Genomic DNA, 26,830 nt, shown 5'->3' on the forward strand with positions numbered 1-26,830 from the left:
ACACATGCTTTGTTCATCTTTCTGTGTTTTTCTTGCTTGCCTTGTCTTTCTGTCCTTGTTTTTTTATTCTGTGCTGCTTGGTTTGACTTATCAGACTTCTATATTTCTTTTTCTATATGTATCTGTTGATCCACATCTCTGCATCTTTGTTTATATTTGTGTCTTTTTCATATCGCTGTGCCTAAATGCATCTCTGTATATCTCTGTCTTATTAATTTTCTTTATTATCTGTCTGCCACATCTGCCTTGGCTTACTATGTATCTGATTGTTTTATTTCTATTCATTTTTTATCTTTATGCTTTCTATCTGTTTGTCTTTCATTTTTTCGTCTTCTCTTTGTCATTTGTTTTTCTGTCTATCTATCCGTCTATAGATCCGTCTTTCTGTCTGTCTGTCTGTCTGTCTGATTAGCTGCCTGTCTTTCGATATCCATCCATCCATCCATCCATCCATCCATCCATCCATCCATCCAATATATAATCAAATATAGTGCTTTAACATTGTGCACATATAAACAAATACAAAAAAAGAATAAGAAAAAAATGAAGACAAGTATAATTCAAGCAACCCCTCACAGCATCAGCGCCTGGTTGTTCATTTACAATTATATTTGTCTTTGGAAGTAATTTATGAATGAACACCCCATGGTTGTGAACTTGGACCCAGAACCGTTTAAATTAAGTCTTATTTTTTCAAACTAAGAAAGTGCAAAACATCATTGGTCCACTGTTTAAAAGATAGGGGAAGTGACTGTTTCCAATTGATTAAAATCAAGCGTCTTGACAAAAGTTGAGCTACGTTTTAAATGATCATTGTCTCTTTTGAATCATTCACCTCCACTTATTATGAATAAATAAAACGACATATCAGAGCACCAGAACAGTCCATCAGAATTTTATACTCGACCAATCCAACCAAACATCTCTTTCTCTCTTTCTCTGCAGTTTGAAGTTGGAGTGTGAAAAGCTGGCCACGGAGAAGACAGAAATACAGAGACATTATGTCATGGTAAGACAAACACACACACACGGCAACTTAGTTTTGCATCACAAGCGACACACATCCAAACAGCAGACAGCATCTTCCTTCAGCCCTCAATCAGAAGTCCTTCAAACGCAGCTCATCCATCACAGAGAATGAGTTTTCAGAGCCGCTGCCATGTGCCTCAGTGCCCACAGATATGGCAGCTATGTGCGGCTGGCATGCCATTTGCTCTTGGCAGACGGCTTAACCCCTTTTCTCTGTCCGTTTTCTTTCTCTCCCCCCTTTTTTTTCTTCTTGGCTCATAATTTTTTTAGTGTGGGAGTCGCCTAGCAACACCGTGGGCTCTTGGCAGTGCTGGTGAATACAACAGGCAGCTGTCAGGCCGGCTTCTTTCTTTGCCAGGGTCTTTCTATCCCTCCGTCTCTGTTGTGTTTTTACCCTTTTCTATCAGCCTCTCCTTCGCTTTTCCACTTTATTCTTGCTGCTTAATTAATTTACAATATTTTGACTCTTTCAGGCCAGTCTTTAGCAAGCTAGCTGCAGGGAGTTGTTTACTTAAAAGTCAAACTGTTTACTCGCCCTCACAGTGTGCTGTATTTTCTGTATTTGCCATAAAAAAGGGTGTTACACTTGTATTATAAAAGTGAGATTTATTTCTTAATATGCTTGTCATATAGTTTTTTTAATGTAAAATGTAATCATTAAAACATGACATGTTGCGAGTTCTTAATTGATTGAATGTGCTTTTGTTGAACCCATGAGTCTTATTTTTAATACTATCATGTTTAATTGAGGGGTGGCACGGGGGCTCAGTGATTAGCATAGTCACCTCACAGCAAGAAGGTCGCTGCTCTGGTTTTTAAAGACATGTCCTATAGGTGAATTGGGTAAACAAAATTGGCCGTAGTGGATGAGTGTGTGTGTAAATGAGTGTATGGGTGTTTTCCAGTACTGGGTTGTGGCTGAAAAGGCATCCGCTGCATAAAACATATGCCAGAATAGTTGGTGGTTCATTCCATTGTGACGACCCCTGATAAATAAGGGACTAAGCTGGAGGAAAATGAATGAATGTTTAATTGAAGGACTCATACAAAAATAAAAACAACATTACCCATGATGCTGTAGTGGTTAGTTTTGCTCCGCCCATTCTACTGAAATGCTATGAATGACGTAATTAAATATGTCACAGTACTGTACTGAAATATATGTATATAATAGGCTTGCTTGGTTTTGGGACTTGTGGAGCTACGCATCGTTGAATTTACTCTTCAGTGTTTCAACTTTCAGCAGCTAAAATTCAACCACACTGAAATGAACTAAACTTAACTTCAGCTCTGAAAACTAGCCTGACACAGTTTCAATTTACCAGAACTTTTACGTTAAGTTGCTTTGACACAATCTACATTGTAAAAGTGCTATAAAAATAAATACGAATTGAATGTATTTATTTATTTATATATATATATATATATATATATATATATATATATATATATATATATATATATATATATATATATATATATATATATATATAAGGCATATTTATTACTAAAATGTTTTGGTAAACAATAGCTTTACCTACATTAAAAGCTTTTGATTTGATTGTTCCACTTGCAATTCCTCATTGTATTGTTGTTCATTACATTATTTAGGTACACAGTGTTTGGTTAAATTTTCATATCTGACCCTGGACCACAAAATCAGTCATAAGTGTCCTTTTTTTTTTTTTTACAGATCGAGATTTTTACAAATTTACTGTAAAATAACGTCCGTTAAATTACATAAATTTACTGTAAAGTAATGGCCGTTGAATTTACTGTAAAATAACGACCGTTAAATTACAGAAATTTACTGTAAGTTTCCGCAATTTAACGGCTATTATTTTACTGTAAAATAATTGACGTTAAATTACAGAAATTTCCTTAATTTCCTTGTTTTCTTTTCTGGCATCACAGCTGCCAGAAAAGAAACAAAAAACAACAGATTTATTTACAGTGTACATCACCTGAAATCTAAATGATTTTCCATTGTGTACTTGGCTAATATAGGACAATATTCGGCCAAGATGCAACAATTTGAAAATGTGTAATCTGAGGGTTCCGAAAAATCTAAACATTTAAGAAAATTAAATTTTTAAGTTAATAATTTTTTTTATCGTAGCATTTTCCAAAAATGTCTTTATGGGACATGCATATATAATATCCTATTGATTTTGGCATAAAATCTATTATTTTGACCCAAAAAAAAATACTGTTGGCTGTTGGCAAAAATTAAGCTATGCGTCAGAAGGTCACTTGTATTATATTTGGCTTCAAATCAGTTTTCCTAATGTTGTGATTTCTCCTTATAGTGGTTTGGTTCAAGACTTAAGCCGCCTTTTCACTGCACACGACATCTAGACACGACTCTCGGAATGCGCCCCCTTGTGGCAGTCGCACAGTATTTTCAGTGTTGTTGTGCACCATGGGAGAGAAGCTGATTCTCACAGTGTGCAAAATAAAGGAGTGCAAAAGCAAGAGCCCTTATTCTCTGTGCATTTACATGGTTTAATGAATGAATGAATACTAGAAACTCAGAGACCGCTAAAATATTGGAGGGAATGTGGAGACAACATAAAAATATATATATTTTTAATACTTTCTTACTTGCATTAAGAACAGAAATGTTATTTTAAAATAAACTTTTTATAATTCAAAAACTAACCAAATAAACTCCTATTTCTCATCTCGCGGGCACGGACCTGCTTGTACAACACTGAAATATATCACATCCGGTCGGCCGGTTGCATATGGTCTAGTTGCAGGAGTTCAATATTTCAACGGATCCGCAGCTTAATTCAGATCCGAATTTTCCGCATACGGAGATGATCAGAACTCCATGCAGCTCCTGGACTGCTCTCCATTGGAAATGATGACTTCCTGTCTGTCGCTTGTCATTTAACAAAGACTTGTTAAAATCCCTTTGGGAAAAAAATTTGCTGAAGCTGTATGTGTATTTGATTTGATTTCTTAAACACTGCTAGTTTCAGTTTTACTTTCATTTCTGGTAGTTTTTGTTTGTATTCCTGTTTTTCTCTTTCCTGGTGTGACTGATTGCTTGACAAGAACAGTTTAAAGACTCTTAGAAATAACAGCATACCACTTTAGAATAAATTGATGGTTCTGTAATAGCACGACTCTATGGATTCTTATAAACTTTAGGTGACTCAAGATTGAGGAGCAGTGTGTCCTTGCAAGATCTGTGGTCACATTTACTTTCATACATCACTACACTATTACCTGAATTTTTGCTAATGTTACCACACCATAAGCACATGTGAGCAAATGCTGTAATTAATTTGCAATAAACCAGCTATGTTAATTAGCTTATAAGTGGCATCATATTTCTGATAATAAAAAAACAACTTAATTTTTATTTCTAGTTTGTCAGTTTAATGATGTCGTTTTCTTTTTCAGTACTATGAAATGTCCTACGGCCTCAACATAGAGATGCACAAACAGGTAAGATTGCTGGTTTCCTTTCAAACTACTCTCAAAAATAATATATTTATGAATTAAAATTCATACATGCACAAAACAATTCATAAATGCAACACAATTCATGAATTCACAAGTAAAAATCATAAATATTTTCACCAAATAAGCTGGATTTGTGTGTTTTTGAATGGTGTTTAGAATTGACAAATTGTATTTGTTTATTTTTTAATGGTGTTTGGATTTGATGAATTGGATTTGTGTAATTTTGAATTGTGTTTCGAATTGACAAATTGGATTTGTGTATTTACGCATTGTTTTGAACTCACACATTGGATTTTGTAAATGTGAATTGCATTGTGAGTGTATGAATTATATTATGTAAATGTATAATTTTTCAGACTGATCTGACTCCATATTTCTTTTCTGGGATTATTTGAATTAGCGGTTTAATTGCAATCCTGCTACATAAGGCAAAAGTCTTGTAGACGCTTGGTTATGTAAGAAAAAGTTTTACTGATGGGTCTTAAATGCAATTTTCTTGGGTCTGAGTTTCATAATAATCATTACATGCTTTTTATGAGATTTGCATCAAGTAGTGTTTCTATACAAAATAACATCGCAACCTACAGGCCTGGCATGCATATAGCAGCGTTTCTAATCATTTTTAGCAAATCATGTGAATTGACATTATTAATCTCACAAGAAAACATAACTAATTTACATTTTGGTGGAAAAGTGACTCTTTCGTACGATTTAATTTGTATGAAAATGTATGATTTAAATAAATTTTATACATTTTTGTTTGCAGATTTTGTTTTTATTAGGATAGAAAAGAATATTAGGGTGTTTTCATACCTGCCTTGCTTAGTTCGGTTGAATCGCACTAGAGTTCGTTTTCCCTCTTGGTGCTGTTTGTTTGGGCAGGTATGAATGCAGCAATCGCACTCAAGTGCACACCTTGAAGAGGTGGTCTCGGTAGGCTTTCAAGCGAACCGCTCCATGGTTGTGGTGAGAACATGATCCGAACTAGAACAGACCCAATTGCCTTGGTTTGTCTAAAGTGATGTATACATACTATGAACAGCAACACAATCAGCCAGCGCAGTCATCCCTCCATAAGAAAAAAGTGGTTTGTCTGTCGGTTTGTTTTCCCCGCACGTTAATTCTGACCAATCAAAAAGCAGTTTAGGAAATACCTTCAATAACATCTGGCCAATGAGGTATGTGGATTGTCACATGACTGCATTTTGTTTTGTTTTTTTTTCAACTGGTTCAGACCAAAGCAATCAGTGTGGTGTGAAAAACCCAAAAACAGAAAAATGCTACAATCTATCATTTGTTGTTCTTGGTCTGGACGGAATTGGGAAAGGTCCACGGGCTGCTATTGGAGCCAAAGCACAATGTCAGGACTAACCACAAAGTTTTGGCAGCAACAATACAAAACATTAAAGGAGGTCCCAAAATCCAACCTGAAACCAAACTGTCGTTAGAAAATCAAATCGTACAAAAATGTAGCCTACAAATTCAAACGAATTAACTACGAAATCAAAAAGACATGGAGTGAGAGAGTGTTTTTGTCTGTATACGAAACTTATGCAGATCTTTTATGAAAATGTCAAATGCAAACATATAATTAGCGCCTCTTTTTTTATTTTTATTTTTTTGTAGAACACCATTGATGTAAACATTACGATTTTTTTCAAAAGTCGAATCTTGACGCAATTTTTTTATTTGCTTGTGTATATAAAAAACTTAGTAGATCTGAATTAGATCAGAGGATATTTCTTGATTTTTAAGAATGTTTACGTATTTTCCCTAATCAAAAATTCTAAAAACATTGAGCAATTTCTCGATGAAAAGACCATGTTAGAATAGACCATTGTGAGCCGTCCCTACTAAACTCAAAGGATTTAACATTACCTGCCAGTTACAAAAAAGAAATAAATAAATCCATTCAATGTCACGTCGTGATTTGTGCTGGAGAGTTTTATTATTCCTTTCATCTTCTGTAGTCTTCGTAATTCAGATTCAATTATGCAGGGATCTTCCTTTTATATAGTCGAAATCCTCTTAGGTCTAGCCCGTGGCACTTGTTTTAAAAAATTAATCTGCAAACAAACTAATTAGATCAACAAATATCACGTCCGCAGCACACACTCCCCTCCTCCTCCCCTCCTCCTCCTCCACCTCCTCCATGTGTGATTGTCTAAAAGTAGCTGGCTGTGACTTTCTCGCTCTTCTTCCTCGCAAATTGCGTTGTGCATCTGCATTTGTCGACCTTCCTCTCTCAGTCTCTCTCTTCTTTTTTTCTGTGCAGATGTCAGGTCACTTTAAATTAGGTCAACGCACTCGGAGCGTCTGTTCTCTCCCTCCGTTTCAATTGCACTTCTTTTTTGACATGCTCCATGAATTCCCTCCTCTAATGTAACACCCCTTCCCCCCTTCTCCTCCTCCTCCTCGTCTTTCTGCATCTCCCATCACTCTGTAATTTCCTTAACTGTGCCTTTCTTCTAGCCTTTTTTTTTTTCGTTCTCCCAATTTCTCCTGGTTTTTGCCCTCCCCTTTTCCCAGCCTCTCCCCCACTGGCTCCTCTGAAGATGTCATTTTGTAGTTGCCGTTCCCTAACAAGAAATCATTGTGTTTCCCTGGGGAGGCTGTGATGGATGGATGTGGGAGAGGTGGGGGGGTGGGGGCGCCTAGTCCTGCTTTCTGGAAAGGACGCAGCCTGTTATTCACTTAAAGGGACAGTGGAACCAAAAATTTAAATATGCACACCCTCATAGGGCCAGGCAATATGGGAAAAATCAGACTTAACAATACAGGTCATTTCATGTCTTAATATTGATATAATAAATTTGAGTTGTTTTATTATAATTTTATTTTATATTTAGTTATTTTATTTTGTTTTATATTTATTTATATATATTTAAAAAAAATTTGTTTGTTTTATTTTTTTTATCTTTTATTCTTCATTTCTATTCTATTTATTTATATAGTTTTATTTTTTATTTATTTATTTATTTTATTTATAATTTTTTTATTTTATAATAATTTTATAATATCTATTTTTATTATTTTATTTTGTTTTTTTACATTTATCTACTAAATTTCATTTTTTATAATTGTTATTTTATATCTATTTTTTGTTTATTTATTTTTATTTTTATTAAATTTTTTTATTTATTGTAGTCATTTAATTTAGTTATTTTATATTTCTTTATTTTATTATTTTATATTTATTTTTATAAGCTTTATTTATTATTAAAGCATATAGGCTGAAATAACAATATAATTACATGTATCAATACAACCCCCAACATAAAATTTAGGATTTTACTTAGCAAAATTTTATGTATCGCCATGCTATTATTTATGATTCTGTCTCCATGGGGTATACAATTTAGGGGGTGGGTAAACATTTCTACAGCATATTATCACAACTGTTTTAAACGGCAATACCTTATTGATATACAGACGTTTATATATATATATATATATATATATATATATATATATATATATATATATATATATTCAATAAAATAATTTAGGTGAATAATAAAATCAATGTCTTTGCAGACTACTAGATAGTGTAGTCTCCCTTAGTATATAGTGAGTTAGTAAAATAAAGATAGCGGCATCATTTGTGTTTATTTAATACATAATTTGACATAATTTGAAGTTCAAAATGGGTAATAAATTGCAAAATAGAGTTTTTAATATTTTTTTTTATTTATAGTTCATTTCGTTTAAGTTTGACATTTTCTATTGCGAGTATTAGTGATTTATTACTTCAGTAATTTTCACCTTTTATTTTGGTTGATAAACATTTTTTGATTTAGGATTTAAATATTTTACGTTATCATTTACAATTTTTATTCACAAATCTGCAAGTGTCCCCAAAAATTCTGTGAATTATTACCTAAATTCTACTCATTCATAGCACAAACCTATTGTGTGACTTTAAATCTAACACCACTTTTAAGGGCGACCGTAATACTCTTCAAAAACATATTTCACAGAATAAAATGGTATCATCATGGTTTTGGGAAAACATCAAAAGCAAGTCATTTGTGAGGGAAACTTTGCAAATATAACAGTCAATTTATACTTGTGGGCAAAATATCCAACAGTGAGGTGAGGATTCCCCTTAGCGTGGGATGATCTCTTGTTTGGCTTGTTGGTAAATGATTACACTGGCTTTAATGCGACCCATAGCACCTTCTCAAAAGATAGAGCAGTGACCTCCAGAAAGGCGGTGCGCAGGGGGAGGCGTCGCTCCCTTTCGGCTGGACCGCAGCAGCAGATGCCGGGCATGAATATTTCAGATATCTCCTCTCCTCGCTGCACAACAATTAGCATCAACCAGATGTGGTGGACTGAAATATTTACTAGCTGTGTGAGCCGAGGTAGCAGGTTACACCCATGCCATGTCTTGGTTTGGTTGATTCGGTTCAGATTGGACTGAATTCGAAACCATCGCTGAAGTAGGTTAGATATCACTGAGCGTCGTTACATGCACACCAATATGCTGACAACTCGTAATATAACTTTTCATAATAATCCGTAAATAAGTATCTGTTGATTAACAGGTTGAGTGTTTCATGATTTATGGTTATGAATTGCACTATAGGACATCGATCCTCCTGTTGATGTTTGTTGAAAATATTTCTGTGTAGTTTAACAAAGTGAACATTATTGTATGGAGTCAGATCAGTCACAAAAGAAATAATTTACAAAATATTTTTACATCCACAGGATAATCCAGATGTACAAAATGCAATTTTTAAATTCAAAACACAATTCATTAATGCAACACAGTTTAAAAAACAAATTCAAGATTTGTCTATGTTATGAATTGTGTTTTGAATTTACGAATTGCGTTTGTGTATTTACGAATCGTGTTTTCAATTCATGAATTGGGTTTGTGTATGTTGTGAATGGTGTTTTGAATTTATGAATTGGATTTGTGTATTTTGAATTTACGTATTGAATTTGTTTATTTTTGAATCAGGTTTGAATTTATGAATTGAATTTGTGTATTTCTATATAGTGTTTTGAATTTGTGAACTAGATTTGTGGATTTTCGAATCGTGTTTGGAATTTAAAATTTAGATTTGTGTGTTTTGAATTTATAAATTGAATTTGTGGGTTTACAAATTGTGTTACTTGCGAACTGGACTTTGTAAATGTGACTTGTGCTGTAGATGTATGAATTATATTATGTAAATGTATTATTTTTAAGACTGATCTGGCTCCATATTATGGACATTATTTAACTAAACATATACAATATATTGTCTATGGAATGATATAGAGAAACTGTATAAAATAAATAGTACTGGCAGTTTATTACCAGTTTTTAATAAAGTAATTTACAACAATTTAGTCAATATATCCCTTTGATCTGTTAAAATATCAATAAAACTAACTCTTTCAAACTTTTCAACATCAAAAGCTGTTGGAGGAAAAATCAAGGTCCCATAATGCAATTCAAAAGTGGATATAACTGAAAAAAAAAAAAAAAACGTCACAAAATCACAAAATATGGAAAGCGTTTATTTACAGATATGCTTTGGAGTGTAATCTGTTGTAATTTTACATTCAAACCAGTTGCCTGCCAATGTAAGCAACCCATACTTTATTAATAAATCAGTTTATGGCAAAACATAATAATAATGCCCTGTTGAAGACATGGTTCACCCAATTAAAATAATTGTATAATTTCATTTCATTTCATTGTATCATCACCAAAGTGCTTTCAAACCTTTTTTTTTTTTTTTTTGAGCAATGTTGCGTCAGTAGTTTTTTGTGTTTTAAACAGGTTGAGATTGAGTAAATGATTATTTTGAAATAACATTTGGATCAACTGTCCCTTTAAATAAATGAAAAAAATTCCATGTCAGCAGAAATTGTATGCTTCATATACGATCCTCTCAGGATTTAGAATTTTAATTAAAGCATTTCTGCTTCTGCTGCATGAGATGAGTTCACTTTCTTATAATTCTTTAGGACAACAAAGCCTCTGAGTTTACATTGAATTTTCTTTTCTTTTACAGCAAATCATTTGCTCTGTCTGAATGTGCTCTAATCTGCATCAAGCACATAATTCTGTCACACATATCTCACCAACAGTTCAATAAGTTATCATGGCATGTTAAAACGTTCACTTGCTTGGCTCAATTGACCTAATGTGAGAAAATCTAAATGAGACAATTTATTGATAAAGCAAAAGAAGTTAATGCTTTTACTTGTATTGTTGGATTATTAAACATGTAAATGCACTCGGTCTCTTAAAAGTCTGAGTGTTCATGGGCTGCCTGATGCATTGTTCACTCAGCAACAATAAAATAAATAGACCATTTAAAAGGGTGTAAACAAAAACAATGGTCCCATCGTATTTCCTGTTTTACATTTTGAATTTCTAGAGCTTCCGAGAATCTAAAAAGAGCCACATATTGATAAATAATGCTATGATCGCTGGTAAGTTATGATTGAATTGCCTCTTGTTACAGTTATGAAATAGTTTGATAACAAGCACAAAATGTTCATGGGTCAATGACATGACCACATTAAAATGGCCTATAAAAGAACACTTTAGTTTAAATATTAATTCCCATTATTATCTATTACCTGCTTATTATTAAGATAATGGATGCTTATTAGTACTTATACAACATGATCTTTCTCTTCATCCCTAATTTGAAAACATAACTGCAACCTTACTAACTATTAATAAGCAGCAAATGAGTAGTTTTAGCTGTAAAGTCTTAGTTAATGGTTTATTACTTTTGATAATTGTAACCAAAATTGTGATGGTTAACAAAACAACAGCTTTCGTTGATTTAATAGTGCAAATAATCTGTTTTCAGGCTAAATCTGCACACAAGGAAGTCACTGGCTATTTTAAGTCCTAGTAAGAGAAGTAGGATATTTATAGATTTACATTTCCTTACTCCTTAAAAACAAAGATAAGTAATGTTGCCAGTATCCTAGAGCTGGCTCTCTGCAACTCGCATAGTCGCCCACTGAAACCAAGTAGGGCTGAACCTGGTCAGTACCTGGATGAGAGACCACATAGGAAAGCTATTTGTTGCCAGAAGTGGTGTTAGTGAGACCAGCAGGGGGCGCTTAACCTGTTTTCTGTGTGGGTCCTAATGCCCCAGTATAGTGGAGGGTACTTTATACTGCTCAGTAATCTGTCTTTCAGTTAAGACAGTAAACCATGGTCCTGACTTTCTGTGTTTGTTAAAAATCCCAGGATGTCCTTCGAAAAAGAGTAGGGGTTTAACCCTGGCCTATGTCCATCATAGCCTCCTAACCATCCCCATATCATAATTGGCTTCATCAGTCTGTCTCCTCTCCACTAATAAGCTGGTGTGTGGTGCACGGTCTGGCGCAATATGGTGGATGCTGCACACTGGTGGTGGATGAGGAGATTCTCGCCAATTTGTAGAGCGCTTTGAGTGTCCAGAAAAGCACTGCATAACTGTAAGGAATTATTATTATTATCAGAGGTATCGGCAAGGCAGTGGCGCAGTAGATAGTGCTGTCGCCTCACAGCAGGAAGGTCGCTGGGTCGCTGGTTTGAACCTCGGCTCAGTTGGCGTTTCTGTGTGGAGTTTGCATGTTCTCCCTGCCTTCGCATGGGTTTCCTCCGGGTGCTCCGGTTTCCCCCACAGTCCAAAGACATGCGGTACAGGTGAATTGGGTAGGCTAAATTGTCCGTAGTGTATGAGTGTGTGTGTGAATTTGTGTGTGGATGTTTCCCAGAGATGGGTTGTGGCCGGAAGGGCATCCGCTGCGTAAAAACTTGCCGAATAAGTTGGCGGTTCATTCCGCTGTGGCGACCTCGGATTAATAAAGGGACTAAGGAATGAATGAATTATCAGAGGTCAGTGCGCCAAAAGAGCTGTGGTCACCTTGAGTTTGAGTCCTGACTCCAATAGCCAATCTAGGCTACAAACGTGTAATATTCAAAAAATGTTTATAAACACGTGAAAATGAAATATGTTTTTATTTGCTTTCCTTTCCTCCTGTGCTCTTCATATCTGTGCAGACGGAGATCGCCAAGCGGCTGAATGTGATTTGTGCCCAGCTCATTCCATTCCTGTCACAGGAGGTGAGACGAGACCAACACACACACACAGTGCCCAGCTACACATCATGACTCTCACACACACGCCACGTTCAGATGCTCTGTGATTGATAATTCACTCTCTCTCGCACACACACACACACACACACACACACACACACACACACACACACACACTTTTCCCATATTTCCTCACATAGTCTCTCATTCAGATGCCTCTGGGAAGACTATTGTTATTCTTGTAAACCCGCTTCCACAAAAAAAAACGCTTACGGTTTGCCCAGAGCTTTTCCTGACTGAAGAAAAACAACTTCCCCCTCCTGTTTTAAGTGTGTGTGTGTGTATTCATACAAAAACACTTTAGAAAACTGTGCACCACACAAAGACACACACTAGGGTGGCCATCTGCCTTGTTTTGCCGCTTGTTGTTTGTTTATCACTGACGGACTTTTTTTTTTTGACCTCCGTCCATAGCACCAGCAGCAGGTGGTCCAGGCCATGGAGCGCGCCAAACAGGTGACTATGGGGGAGTTGAATGCGTCGATAGGGGTACGTGGACTCCCCCCTCTGCCTCCCACAGTGTGTACATCCATCTTTTCATCTTTTTTTTTATTTTTTTTAATTTAAGACTTTTCCCCTTGAGTTGTCATTGCGGTTTTCCTGTTTGGTTTGATTTTGTTTTTATTTGAGAGTCCAAATAGTTTAGTCGTTTGGCTGAACGGCTAGTTAAATCGATTAAATTGATTGTTCACCCAAAATATACCTATAAGCCTCAAGTGATTCCAAACCTTTGATATATACGTTATTTTTTCTGTTAAATGCTATATTATGAAAGAATGTTGGAAACTGGTAGTCATTGACCTCTATGGTAGTCATAGTTCCTATAGATGAACTGCAGGAACTGGTGGGACTAAATTTCTTCCGACTTCAGAGTAGTATCATTAGCTATGTTTCCATCCACCTATTTTCATGCACATTTTGGAAATACATGTAAAAAACGGTTGAAGGAAACGCCAAGATGCGCATACGTTTTGAAAAAGTGAATAAAAAACGTATTTGAATAACTGAGAAGGATAAACTTTATTTGTTAACAAAAGATGCAATGTAAACTACCATGTAAACACTTTCACCAAACAAATCCCATTATGTGCAATAAAAAAAGTCAAGTGATTTTGTTATCAGAGATCATGTGTAAAATTTAAGTGACTGGACAAACCAGCAGGCTGAGCACACTGTAAAACATCTGAAATGTTGTTTTGATCATTCCAAAATGCCTTAACCGTTTCAGTATTAGTTTTATTATATAATTAATTACCTCCAGAATCGTTAAGAGCATTTGTGATCAGCATCTCACTCCTTCAAATGCCACCACGTGTTCATTTCGTGTCAGCATACTGTCTTCCAAGGTGTTCATTTATTATATAAAGAAAAGATTCACGCAGCTTCTCCTACCGCAGCAAATTCCTTTTTTTTTTATATTTTGCGCCAGTTAATCAGGAAGTGACTGTTTTGTTCTCTTTGACTTGTTGGATGGAAACGCGCATCTTTTATGCGGTATTCCACTTTTGCATATAAATTTAATTCACATTTTTGGATGGAAAAATAGCTAGTGAAGTAGGTGAACTGTCACTGACCAAACACATGCCATTTGAAATACATGCACAGTACTGTAAAGTCATAGACAGGCAGGAAGGAAAATTATGACTTAAAGCAAAAACACAGCCCAATTACTTGGTACTTCCCTTACAGATGTCTGTGGGCTTACATCACTGCAGAGTTTCTTGTGACAGTGTGAATGAAACCAGGAAAATGGCCCTAGGGGAAAAGAATCAGTTCCAGGGGGGCCTGCCCTGTGGCAAGTTTTTATAACAACCTGGTGTAAATCCCCCTCATGTCTCCAGATATGTATAAAAAGAACAGAAAAAGGCCTTTGTATGACTAGTACTCAATTTGTGAAGCTTTCGTAAGCCATATGATACTTGTGTTTCAAAATCTTTTGTTGGAATTTTCAAATCTTACATAAACCTAATGACTATGGGCTAGTACAGGGGTGCTTAACCCTGTTCCTGAAGATCTACCTTCCTGCAGAGTTCAGCTCAAACACACATGAACCAATTAATTAGGACCTGAACAGCACTTGATAACTACAGGCAAGTGTGTTTGATATGGGTTGCAACTGAAATCTGCAGGACAGTAGATCTCCAGGAACAGGGTCGAGCACCTCGGAGCTAGTAAGTTTTAAGTGGGTTTGGACTGATGTAGTATGGAAAGTGTTAGCAGAGTAGCGGTTTGGAAAAATATGAAGGTGCGTAAATTGACTTTTTTGCGCTTCATTTAGTTTGGAAAAAAACTTTCTGTATTTTTATTTGCTTTACATTTTTATTTTTCACTCGGCCATCACCCGCTTCAGCTCAAGTGATTTTAATTTCCCTTTATTTTGCCATGCTCATTAGTGAACGCTGTAGCAGTGCTGCTCCCCAACCCATCCGTTAGAGCAGGTCGACACCAGTGCGAGGAGCTTCCCCGCTCCCGGGACACTGGGAATGGGTCATGAATGCATTCCCTTTGTAACAGCCTCTTTGGCTGTGGTGCACTTCCAAGACTTAACTGTGTTGTGTGTTTTTCTCTCTCTCCCTTTCCTCTCATCTCTCTCTCCTCCTCCTCATGCTCTCTTCATTTCCTCTGGCTATCTGTTTCTTCACTCCACTTCCATCTCGGCCTCTGTGTCGCTCTCTTTTATCTCCCACACTCCCTTCATCTTTTTTCCCCCCTCTCTCTGACCCCACCTCCCTTTCGTCATTCCTCCATCGTCCTCTTCCTCTTGCTCCCTCTAGCAACAGCTGCAGGCCCAGCACCTTTCTCAGCATGCTGCCCAGGGGTTACCCATGGCCCCTCACCCCTCCGGTTTGCCTCACCCAGGATTGGCTTTGGGGGGCGGCTCCGGGCTGCTGGCCCTTTCTGGAGCTCTCGGGGCCCAGTTGGCCTCTAAAGACGAGCGAGCCCATTTGGAGGCCGTGGCAGCGGCGGCCGCAGCAGAGCACCACAGAGGTATAACAAATAAAATCGTACTGACAATTTACCTTAACATAGTGCAGTTATAATAGATGATTGCTGGGATTGCATTATGGAATCAAATTTTCAGAGTGAGCACACAATGCCAAGAACAGTTGTTGTCCAATTAATGCACAAGTGTCCAGTCCTGCACCTGGTGGGCAAACGTCCTGCAAAATTTAGCTTTAACACACTTACCTGGAAATTTGTTGCGACCATGGCCCTTCGGGAGCAAGAATGGACACAGCTGAATTGATTTTATACATGTATGCTAGCCAAAGCTGTAGTGTTAACTTTGGAAGGCTTGTTGCAAAAGTTTCAGTCTCATTTCAGTGAAATTTCTTGTGAATTTCTGTGGAAAGTTTAGCAATACTTGCTGCAGAGTTCACTCTAAAGTCACTTTTAGGCCCAATCCCAATTCTATTCCTTAGACCTTCCCCTTACCCCTACATTCATAACGCAGTTCGTGTTTTACCATAATGCAAAAAAAAAAAAAAAAAAAAAACGCTAAAATAAAAACCGCAAAATTTCGCTGTCCATAAACCATAATAATAACTCCTGTATAGCAGTTCCAAAACATTCTGTCACTCGAATACCCTGTCAGAAAAGTATATTGGCTGGGAATGAGCTTTTCACAGCTGCTATAATTTTAATGTTGTTTTCATGAGTTTACATTGATGAATATATCCACATTGTAAATACACAGTACAGCTACAATCTTATTGCCACATTATATTGTTATGATAGATTTGTATTGTTGCCTTCAGGGATTTTCTGAAGATAAATACCCAAAAAACGCAACTTTAATAACTACAACAGTCGTGATTGTCTATCTCATATGTAGAAAGAGATCGTGATGACATATGATGACGTGTGCAGGTGCTGTAGTGCTGTACTATTTCTTACATTTAGAACCCTTTTCTTACATTTCGAAGCCCTTACTCTTCACACTCTGTTTCACGGGCCAAGGGGAAGGGGTAGGGGTACACAAATTTAATTGGGATTGGGCCTTAAACTCAGCAGCTTTTTATTAGTCACCACGACAAAACTGCATGACCTAAATGTGAGCAAAATCTGCCAACATAAAATTTTTGCCCTTACATACCATACTGTCAGTACTCGCGTAACATCAACAAGGCAACATATGCTGTTATGTAAACTCTACTCCTAAATGCCAACCAGTTAATCTTTAAAGTTCTTGTTTAGACCCTTTTCACATTTCTGGTTTCCTCCATGACGGAACTCTCCATAGTTGGGTAACCTTAGAGAGCTGTGAATGGGACAGTATCACAAATACATTTTTTGCATTACAATTAGCTTCAATAACAAAAGAAAAACTCCATGATAGTGTTATTTAAAAAAAGTGTGAGACTGATAAAGGCAGCCAGAGCAGAGAAACTATGCCAACTTTACTGTCCTGTCCATAGATGCTGCATTAGAAAGGCCATGCATAAGCATTAACTATTTTTTTGTAGCAAGATGATGTAATACAAAGTATAAATTCATAATACATACATTTTAAAACAAATCTAAGTAGCTGAGACGACATCACTGTCTTGTGAAAAGGGTCCACTTCAACAATAGGACATGACAGGGTGGGAAGTGAAGGATTGTGCTTGGTATGATTAGCAGTGGGCTAATTCAAAGCGTTGTTTTGTCTGTTGTAGTGTCAGTTTTGTCTGACTGTCATAATCACATTGTTTGTTTTTTGCTTTGTTTTGACTGGCCGCGGGGACGTTTACCTGCTCTTCCCATGATCCCCATAGACCGTGAACCTGGACCAGTGAGTATCTGTAGTATCTGTCTTTTATCCCTCTCTCTCTGTCTCTCACTCTGATTCTTTCTAGTTGAGTTCTCCTCAGTGCAGACTGTCATGCATTAGGCTTCTCTATTGCCTGTGGGTCCAGCAGTTATGGAGCTGATTTGATTTATCCCTCGTTTCCTACATCATTATCTCTTTCTTCTCGCTGACACACACACACACACACACACATACATACACGCACATCCTCTGTCTCTCACTCCAGCATTCTTCCTTTCCACTCTCATTTTCTCATCTTACTCCTCTTTTCCCAGAGTTCACTCTCAAACGGAGACAAAGGGAGGTCTTCAGACTACCTCAGCAATGGAAAAAAGAGAAAAGCAGATGAGAAGGAGTTTATGACCGACTATGTAAGCGTTCTTCCCGTGTTAAATTTGCATCCTTTTATGAATCATGATTTAAGAACACACACAACTTTGAAGCATTTTCTCTTTCAGGGCAGCGACGCGGAAAAGAGTGATGACAATTTGGTTGTTGATGAGGTTGGTTTGTGTTAAAGAGAGAACTCCAAAACAAGGTTACTCGTGTCTTTCCCTGATTAATCCATCATGTGCTTTGTGTTCCCTCAGGACCCTTCTTCGCCAAGAAGCGTGCAGTCGTACTCCTCAAGAGAGAACGGATTAGATAAACTTCCCCCTTCCCGTAAGGAGCCTCTGCCCCAGGCCAGTCCGACCTCGCTGGCTTCCTCCAGCAGTGCTGCTTCCCCTTCACGCAGCAAGGAGCCTCCACCGGTACATATATATTACTCAGAAATGCTTGCAAATGTGTTCTTTTTCTAAATGAGCAGTGCATTTGTATAATATTAGTCCCTCCAGGATTTCACAAAAATATCGAATGTTTTCGACTAGGTGGAGTTATTGCTAAATTTGCTGCAAATTTTGCACTATTTCTTTTTTGCTTTTGAAAATACACAAATGTGCATGTCTTCTTTATCATTTTTTACATCGAGAATCATTGATCACTGAGATTTCTATAAAAGAATCAGAGAAACTATTCTTAATCTAACAAATATTTGACAATGAAACCAAATGAGCCAGTTTCTGTGCCCGACGATTGGGTTGTTGTGGTCGTAACCTTCGATCACCACCATTTCCACTATGCACCGGCTCCTTACGGCTCCCCTGCAGATCTCGGATACAAGTGGAGGAAAAGAGTTTTCTTTGCAAGGTGGGAGGGCGCACCTTTATAGGAGCTCTGCCACACTGGAGGAGCTCGGAGTAGAGCCGCTGCTTCTCCACATGGAGAGGAGTCAGATGAGGTGGCGTTTTAAATCTGTTTCAGATGCCTTCTGGACGCCAACCTAGGGAGGTGTTCCAGGCATTTCCAACTGGGAGGAGTCTCTATGACTCTTGGCTGGCCTGGGAACGCCACAGGATCGCCCCGGAAGTGTCTGGGGAGAGAGAAGTCTGGGGTTCTCTGCTGCCTTTACGACCCGGAGGCGGAAAAGTGGATGAAAATAAATTAATGAATGAAACCAATTGTTTGAAAATAAATACTAATTTAGTTTATCGATTATTTGAATGCGTTGATGGAATAAATTGTGTGTGTGTGTTGAAGATAAGGCTACAACAGATGAGTTTATACTATATATATATATATATATATATATATATATATATATATATATATATATATATATATAGAGTAGATTAGCAGTTTAGTTCAAACAGGTTTTGAATGCATGTTGCGAAACACACCTTGTGAAAAGCGTCCTGAATGCCCAAAATATGCTGGAAAATCTGCAGCAATTTTACAAAAATTTGCTTGAGTTTGCCTTAAATTCTTTGTGGAATTTTCGAAATCCTGGATGGTCTGTAATTTCAAACAACCCTTTTACAAACTCTAGAGTCCTGCAATGCCCTTCATTTGCCGGAGTGTCTTCCTCCAGCAAAAAGCAAACTCTCTTTTATATCAAAGCTTGTTCCTCGAATAAAATTGTTAGAATTGTAAAACTGGCACGCCAGGAATTTGAACAGTCCTAAATGGCAAAGATATGCAGCAATTTTACAAAAATTAGCTTGAGTTCGCCTACAATTCTTTGTGAAATTTCAAAATCCTGGATGGTCTATAACATCAAACAAGTTTTCCCTCCCCCAAACTGTAGATTCTTGCAATGTCTTTCATTTACCAAAGTGTCTTTCTCCAGCAAAAAACAAACTCTCTTCTATATCAAAGCTTGTTCCTTGTCTTGCTTTTGCTGTCAGTTTTCTAAAACTGCAAAGACTGACAGTTCTCACTTGAATTTCACTACCTCTGCTCTTTTTTTTTTGAGCCCCATTGGCTATGTATGTTTCTTGAATAATTAATGTGTGCAAATGCGTTCCCTAACCTTGCAGAGAGAGAAGTCCAGCACTCCAGGGATGAAGCCTGGAACGCCCATGTCCCAGGAGTCGTCCACTCCAGGCCCCAGCGTTCCTCCACAGTTTCGTCCTGTTCCTGGGAAACCAGGGGTTGACCCTCTTGGTAAGATCTTGTTAAGCTGATAGTCTTTGAGTGAACGTAGAGAGGGTTTAGTTCAACCTGGTTTGAAAGTCTTTATTCAGGGTTGACAGCTAGTCAGCCAGCAGAGGGCAGTAGTGGTCTTCCTCTTTCAGACAGGATGTCTTGTTTTATTTTAAATGTATCATGGTTCTGAGCCCGTGTCCTTGGAGGCTGTGTAATTGTTTTAGCATTCTTGGGAATGATATTAATGGGTCAATGACATGACACTCATCTCTTTCTGACAGTATCTATTCATTTATTCCAAAGTGCAATTCATGCATACAATGACTTGATTACGCCTCTTCTGTTATGAGCATGTTTTTAATATCTGAATTCTTTAGAAAGACTTGGTTCTTTAATATAAATCTAAATCAATATAAATCTAAATTAATATAAATTTTTAATCTAAAAATCTGTTGTCATTTATGTACCCTTCACTTGTTCAAAACCTGTTTGAGTTTCTTTCTTCTGTTTATCACAAAACAACATATTTTGAAAAAGCCCATTGAGTTCCATAGTACTTTATTTTTTATTAGGTCTTTATTTCTTATTATAGCAGTTTATGGGTGCCAGCAACCAGCATTCTTCAAAATGTCGTTTTTTGCATTCAGCTGAAGAAAGAAAATCAAAAATCTTTAAAACCACACAAGGGAACGTAAATGATGAGGCAATTTTTAAGGGTCAGTTGTTATAATGTATCTGTTGCCCAAAAGACCTGATATCATAAGGAGTTCTTTCATAATTCATAATTAAGCAAAAGCTCTTTTACTCTTTGCTTGACCATCAGATTAGATGTCTAACAAACCTCCAATTGTCTGTTTCTGCCTTGTGCCCCATTTCTAAATTTCTTAGCATTGGGTCTAAGGAATCCGTTGGCAGTTCAGGGCGCATATCCCCCTGGTGCATTTGGTCTTCCTCCTCCGGGAGTTAATGGTGAGTTGGCTGGAGCTGCGGGATACGGTGCTGGTCTCCACCTCGTCTCTCCTCAGATGAACGGGTCGGCTGCTGCTGCTGCCGCTGCTGCTGCCGCCGCTGCAGGATATGGACGTTCACCTGTGGTGAGGAGGAAAATCATTTTTTTAGAAGTATTTTATATTTTACTTCCCTGCACCTTAACGATTCAGTCTCAATGATTCTCTTGCTTTCCAAGGTGGGCTACGAGTCTCCTCACCCTCATATGAGAGTTCCAGGGTTACCGGGTAGCCTGCAGTCAGCAGCTACGGGAAAACCGTAAGTTTCTAATGCAAGGTTTATTATTCATGTCAAATGGTGTAGTCGAATCAATCTTGAAGAAAATGTTAATCACACTTCTTTCCCGCCCCCAGTGCTTACTCGTTCCATGTGAGCGCAGATGGTCAAATGCAGCCGGTGCCCTTTCCTCCTGATGCCCTCCTTGGCCCTGGCATCCCGCGTCATGCCCGTCAGATCCACACTCTGAGTCATGGAGAGGTGGTGTGTGCCGTCACCATCAGCACCTCCACACGCCACGTCTACACTGGTGGCAAAGGTTGTGTCAAAGTATGGGACATCAGCCAACCAGGCAGCAAGAGCCCGATGGCCCAACTGGACTGTTTGGTGAGTTTTCATCGTGTTCAACAGTTCTGAAAGTTTGTACTCTTCATCTTGGTTGGAATTAATGATGTACATCCTTTTGTCCAATCAGAATCGAGACAACTACATCCGCTCATGCAAGCTTCTTCCAGATGGGCGGACCTTGATAGTTGGGGGCGAGGCCAGCACACTGTCCATCTGGGACTTGGCCACACCCACTCCACGCATCAAGGCTGAATTGACGTCCTCGGCTCCGGCCTGCTACGCTCTGGCCATCAGTCCTGACAACAAGGTCTGCTTCTCCTGCTGCAGTGACGGAAACATCGTAGTCTGGGACCTGCACAACCAGACACTCGTCAGGTATCTACAGCCTCCTGCTGCTCAGATGAACCACATTTTTTCCCCCTCACAAGGTAATGTGATGTTCTTGTTTTGACCTCCACAGGCAGTTCCAAGGCCACACAGATGGAGCCAGTTGTATTGATATTTCTAATGATGGGACCAAATTGTGGACAGGAGGTCTGGACAACACTGTACGCTGCTGGGACCTGAGAGAGGGGCGACAGCTGCAGCAGCATGACTTCACATCACAGGTAATGAACATTTGCAGCTCCTGCTATGTCCATATGAATCCAGATACATTTGTAACGTTACGTTAGAAAGCTTATTTTCTTCTCCAAGTTATGGTCTTTCATCCACACCAAGACAATCTCTTGCACTTTTTGAAGATGGCAGTATTAAGGAAGTTGATCAATTTATAAAACCACTTCATGTCACGTGAAGTGTATTGTACCATATGTGATGCTAGCCTTTAGTTTTAATAGTATTTGTAAACAAATAAGCAGTAAAACAATTGAATTCTGCTGGTTCTTTGACCGTGTGTTATATGTACTGTAGTAAACATTGGAACTGGATAAAAGTTAATCTAAGTAGAGGTCTGCATTCCCATGGCTGTAGCAGGACCCGACCAGATTTCCTGCGACGTGGGAATAAATTTCAGAATAAAACGTGATATCTGTCGGTAACTCTGGTGTAATTTAAACGGGGCCGAGTGGTCTAACAATTTAGCGCTCCTGAGCCTTGACATTATTTTGGAACAGCATATCAATGATTTCCTCATTCTTATTGAGCACCGGTACAACCAGTTACACACGCTAAACACATGGACCAGTTATCTGCATGTGCATTTTGCGCGCATAATCTGCAAAACAAGCAGGCTTTACCACGGCAGAAGAAAGTGAAGATACGCTGTCCTTGAAAGACGTTCAGCTTGCATAAGAAAATGGTCAGTTTACTGTTAGGAAACCCACATCAGGCAAGTGGGATGTATGGGAGTCTTTTTAACCTAAAGTTTTACGATTTAGCCGTCAAAGGGGTCGCACAAGGGATGCGCAGTCGGCAGCTGCCCCTGGCGCCCCATGTATGACTCAGGACATTGTTCATATTTCTGCCACAGAGCGCCATCTGAATAGTTTCATTTTAAATAACATGCGAATGTGCGTGTCCGGCGAATGTTTTTCCAATTGTCAAATCCATGTCGACCAGCTTTAGAAGACTGGAACCTCAGGTTTAAGGCAGCACTTATTTCTCATCACAAAGGGGCAAACAAAACTGACATTTAACCTATAATTCTCGCACAACCTATAGTTTTATCTGTTACCTCTCTCTTTTGGAAGTACCCAATTAAAAACATGAGATTTTGGAAACCTGATCTAAATTTAGTGGGAACGGTTGGGTCGGGTAAAAAACTATTCTAAGTGGGCAGTGGGTGAACAAATACTGAATATACACCGGGAGCGGTTATGTGCGGAATAAAACATGACGGGAGCCGGACTAAAAAAAATCAGTCCCGCGTAGACCTCTACATCAAAGTTGTTCTATGGCCAGCAACAATAGCCTCACTGGCAGTCCATGACTTAGTGCAACTGCACATCGGGCATTCAAATCTTGGCTCAAACACAGGTATTGTTCAATATACATATTGTTTGTGATGAAAGGTTTTGATCCACTTCAACTGTTGACTACTATATTATAAGTACTTGTTGTATAAATTTAATTTGGACCTTTTGTCATCGTAAGTTGGACGTTTGCCATGTTATCACTGTCCTGACCCACTAACATTAGTTGCAATTCACATCCCCTAACCAAGTATCCACCAGATGCACACTTTAGAATTGGATACCAGATGCTTAAAATTGATCATGCTTATAGAGAACATTTTAAAATAAAAGCACCTCATGAGGTTCAGTTGTCATTCATACACTGAAAAAAGTGTTGCATGCAGAACTGTTGCAAACAATTTATTTGTGTTGAATTTAAACAAACAAATTAAATTGAATAATGTTCAGCTTAATTTGTTTGTTTAAATTCAGCCCAAATAAATTGTTTACAACCACTCAACGTAAAAAATTGAGTAAATCCAAGGAATCATCTTTGAATATTTTTTTTTTCAATGTATGTTGGAACCAGGAAGGAGTTTGAGCTTTATTGAAAGGAAGTATTTATTTCTGCCTGCAGATCTTTTCTCTGGGTTACTGTCCCACGGGCGAGTGGCTTGCAGTGGGGATGGAGAGCAGTAATGTGGAAGTGCTGCACGTCTCCAAACCAGACAAATACCAGCTACACCTTCATGAAAGCTGCGTTCTCTCGCTCAAGTTTGCCTACTGTGGTATGTTTGATTTTTGTGTTTCTCTTTAAGTATGCCTTGTTTTCCAGGTATTAAAGGGATAAAATTCAATTGACTATTTATTCATTTTTAATTGCTTCCAAATCTTCGAGTTTCTGTTTGGAGCTCTGGTAAACCTGAAACCCTTGACTTATATAGTAATAGATACTATGAAAGTCAAGATTTACTGGTTTTAGGCTTTCTTCAGAATAACTTCTTTTAGGGAACATTCCACTAAAAATTAGGCCAAAATTGGGAGTTTTAAATGAAGGACTGTGGGATAACAAGTTCTTTTTAACTTTGCAGGTAAATGGTTTGTAAGCACAGGCAAAGATAATCTACTGAATGCATGGCGAACTCCTTATGGATCAAGCATATTCCAGGTATTGTGTTTATTTTTGTTTGTATAATATTGTTTGCTGATTGTAAAAACTCGAGTTGCGCTGCGACTAACTGTTAAGAACGCTGTTTACATGACACTGTTTTCCATCATTTTCTGAACAAAAGATTTTCAGGGCCTGAAAATGAAAGTTTATTCACAAGTACAAGTTTTTGGTTTGATAAAGTCTATATACATTACAAAAATGTGATGTTTGTGAAAACTGGTGTCATGTGCGCGCACACAATATGTTCAGTCTACTGACGCATCAGTACTTGTCAACTAGTATAAAAATGGTGGACTATAGGATCAGATGTTCATAGTGTTTATAACATCGCAACGTGTTGTTAGTGTTAAGGTTGATTTATACTTTTGCGTCAAGTGCACGAGTATGGTCTGACGCAGCCTTTGCGTGTTCCCATAGTCCTCCCCGTAGACACTCACGTGCACCTCTCAAAAATGTAACTACACGTTGCAATGACTCTAGCGCAAGCACTGTGATTGGTCTGCGTGTGGGGGCGGTGAGCCTTGTCGAGTCCCGTGAAGGAACTCGCAATGTTTTGTTTGTTTACCTTATGATTAAAGTTGTTGCACATCCGCCGGTTCCCGCCCCAGAATGAGCAAGTTTAAGCTACTTGTACATTAAGGTAGTGTCCAGAAAAAAACAAAGCAACCACGAAGAAACTTAATACAGAGGAGCATAACACAATCTACTGCCAGCTAGTGTTTTGGAAGTGTTATTGCAGAGAAACTCAAACAGCACGCAGAAGTATAAATGCACGACTACGTGCAAGGTATGCACCGTGGGTCACGATGATCGCTCGCCACAGAAGTATAAACCATCCTTCAGTAAGCTTTAGTAAATTTATAATAGTAATAGTTAGCTTTTAAATGCTGCCGAATTTCCAGAAACATGCTGTTTTTCATACCCCACAAGTTTTGGAATAAAGATATTTTAGAATAAATTGGAGATCTCTCTCATCCTCCATAGACAGCAATTGAAACAAAAACATTTCATGCTGTCTTTCATGACTTCAGTGGTCCACTTATATTCATACAAAGCGCCATTTACACTTTGGTGTGCCAGACAGTTGTTTATGGAGGATAAGAGAGCTCCTGGATTTCATCTAAAATATCCTCATTTGTGTTTTGAAGATGCACGAAGGTCTCAGGGAAACAACATGTGTAATCGATAGCCCCTTTTACACATACAGACCTTTATGGAAAATTACTGGCAATTTTCCTGAAAGGTCTGTTTATGTGAACATGCATGTTTTGAAAATACTGATAAATTTGTTTGTTTTCAGCAAAGAGAATTTGTAACATTACTGGTAATTTGCTGGAATGCTGCGCTGTGTGAACGCAAAAATAAAATAGCCAGAAAGAGCGCGTGTACGTTTAAAACGCGCTGACGTGACGCGTGTACTCCAGCCAATCAGAACATTCAGACGCATTCACATCCGGGCTGTTTATGAAAATAAAAGCCTTTGAACATTTTTTCAGACACATAAGCTGCTAGTTGTTAGTCAGATAACGTTTCCGTGTTCCTTCTGAATGCCAACTGTGTAAATGATTATCATTAAAATGCTTATAATAAACCGCTGATTGTTTACCTTCAAGCTCTGCTTCAGTTGCTTCACATGTGTTCACGTTAAGTGACAGAGTGCTCCGGTGAGCACCAGCACGCACACATATGTACATCTCGACACACGAAAGTCTTCCTTTATATATTTTTATCGAAGTTGTTCACAATACTGATCCATCCACAGAGTTTGTAATGTAGTCTAATGTTTACACATGCAAGCGCAGCTGTTTAGAGCTCATTTCTGGTTAATGATGTCAGGATTTTGCTGTTTTTTTGGAAAGGGTGTTTAAACAGTCTTTTACAAAAACATTCCGAAACATCCGAGCCTGTGTAAACGTCGCTTTTTTGACTTTTACCGGTAAAGTCGTTCCAGAAATTTTCTGTATATTTACCGGTATCACTGTGTGAAATGGGCTAAGGACAGAAGTGTTTCTTTTTTTCATATTGTGTTTCTATTCTCATTAAATTCTGGACCCTTCACGTTTTGTGTCTTTTAAACATGTAGCAAAAGCTGCTATTACTCACTACTTTTTTACTCTGTTTCAAATTTACTATTCATTGTCTATTTTTCCAAAAACAATTAACTTTTTTTAATTTAGATCATACACTGTCATTTTATCGTTATTACAGGAACCTTTATTATGACGAATCCTCAACAAGTCAAAACTGCACATTTATTGATGAACAGGTTCTTTTTGTCAGTGTTTACAAGACGAGCAGTGCTCAGAAGTTTA

General features: G+C 37.8%; 1 protein-coding gene across 11 annotated transcripts in view; it reads left to right on the forward strand.

The window, feature by feature from the left end:
- The window catches only part of tle2a (TLE family member 2, transcriptional corepressor a), a 77,806-nt gene that overhangs the window by 50,124 nt on the left and 852 nt on the right, over positions 1-26,830 (forward strand). For 3 of the 11 annotated variants that reach the window (NM_001444225.1, NM_001444224.1, NM_001444221.1), the window contains 17 exons: positions 946-1,009; positions 4,444-4,488; positions 12,524-12,586; positions 13,037-13,141; positions 15,397-15,610; positions 17,380-17,396; positions 17,690-17,785; positions 17,873-17,917; positions 18,005-18,166; positions 19,772-19,898; positions 20,769-20,974; positions 21,067-21,146; positions 21,242-21,491; positions 21,580-21,827; positions 21,913-22,060; positions 23,985-24,135; positions 24,439-24,515. In NM_001444225.1, coding sequence (NP_001431154.1) covers positions 1,007-1,009; positions 4,444-4,488; positions 12,524-12,586; positions 13,037-13,141; positions 15,397-15,610; positions 17,380-17,396; positions 17,690-17,785; positions 17,873-17,917; positions 18,005-18,166; positions 19,772-19,898; positions 20,769-20,974; positions 21,067-21,146; positions 21,242-21,491; positions 21,580-21,827; positions 21,913-22,060; positions 23,985-24,135; positions 24,439-24,515 — 2,037 coding nt within the window. In that variant the 5' untranslated portion in view covers positions 946-1,006. Of the gene's footprint in view, positions 1-945; positions 1,010-4,443; positions 4,489-12,523; positions 12,587-13,036; positions 14,605-14,767; positions 15,611-17,333; positions 17,397-17,689; positions 17,786-17,872; positions 17,918-18,004; positions 18,167-19,771; positions 19,899-20,768; positions 20,975-21,066; positions 21,147-21,241; positions 21,492-21,579; positions 21,828-21,912; positions 22,061-23,984; positions 24,136-24,438; positions 24,516-26,830 lie in introns of all 11 variants that reach the window. The other 8 variants (NM_001444226.1, NM_001444222.1, XM_087303063.1 and 5 more) reach the window with 7 other exon arrangements.

The sequence above is a fragment of the Danio rerio genome, chromosome 22 (genome assembly GCF_052040795.2).
Source record: "Danio rerio strain M-AB ecotype USA chromosome 22, GRCz13ab, whole genome shotgun sequence".
Taxonomy (NCBI): domain Eukaryota; kingdom Metazoa; phylum Chordata; class Actinopteri; order Cypriniformes; family Danionidae; genus Danio; species Danio rerio.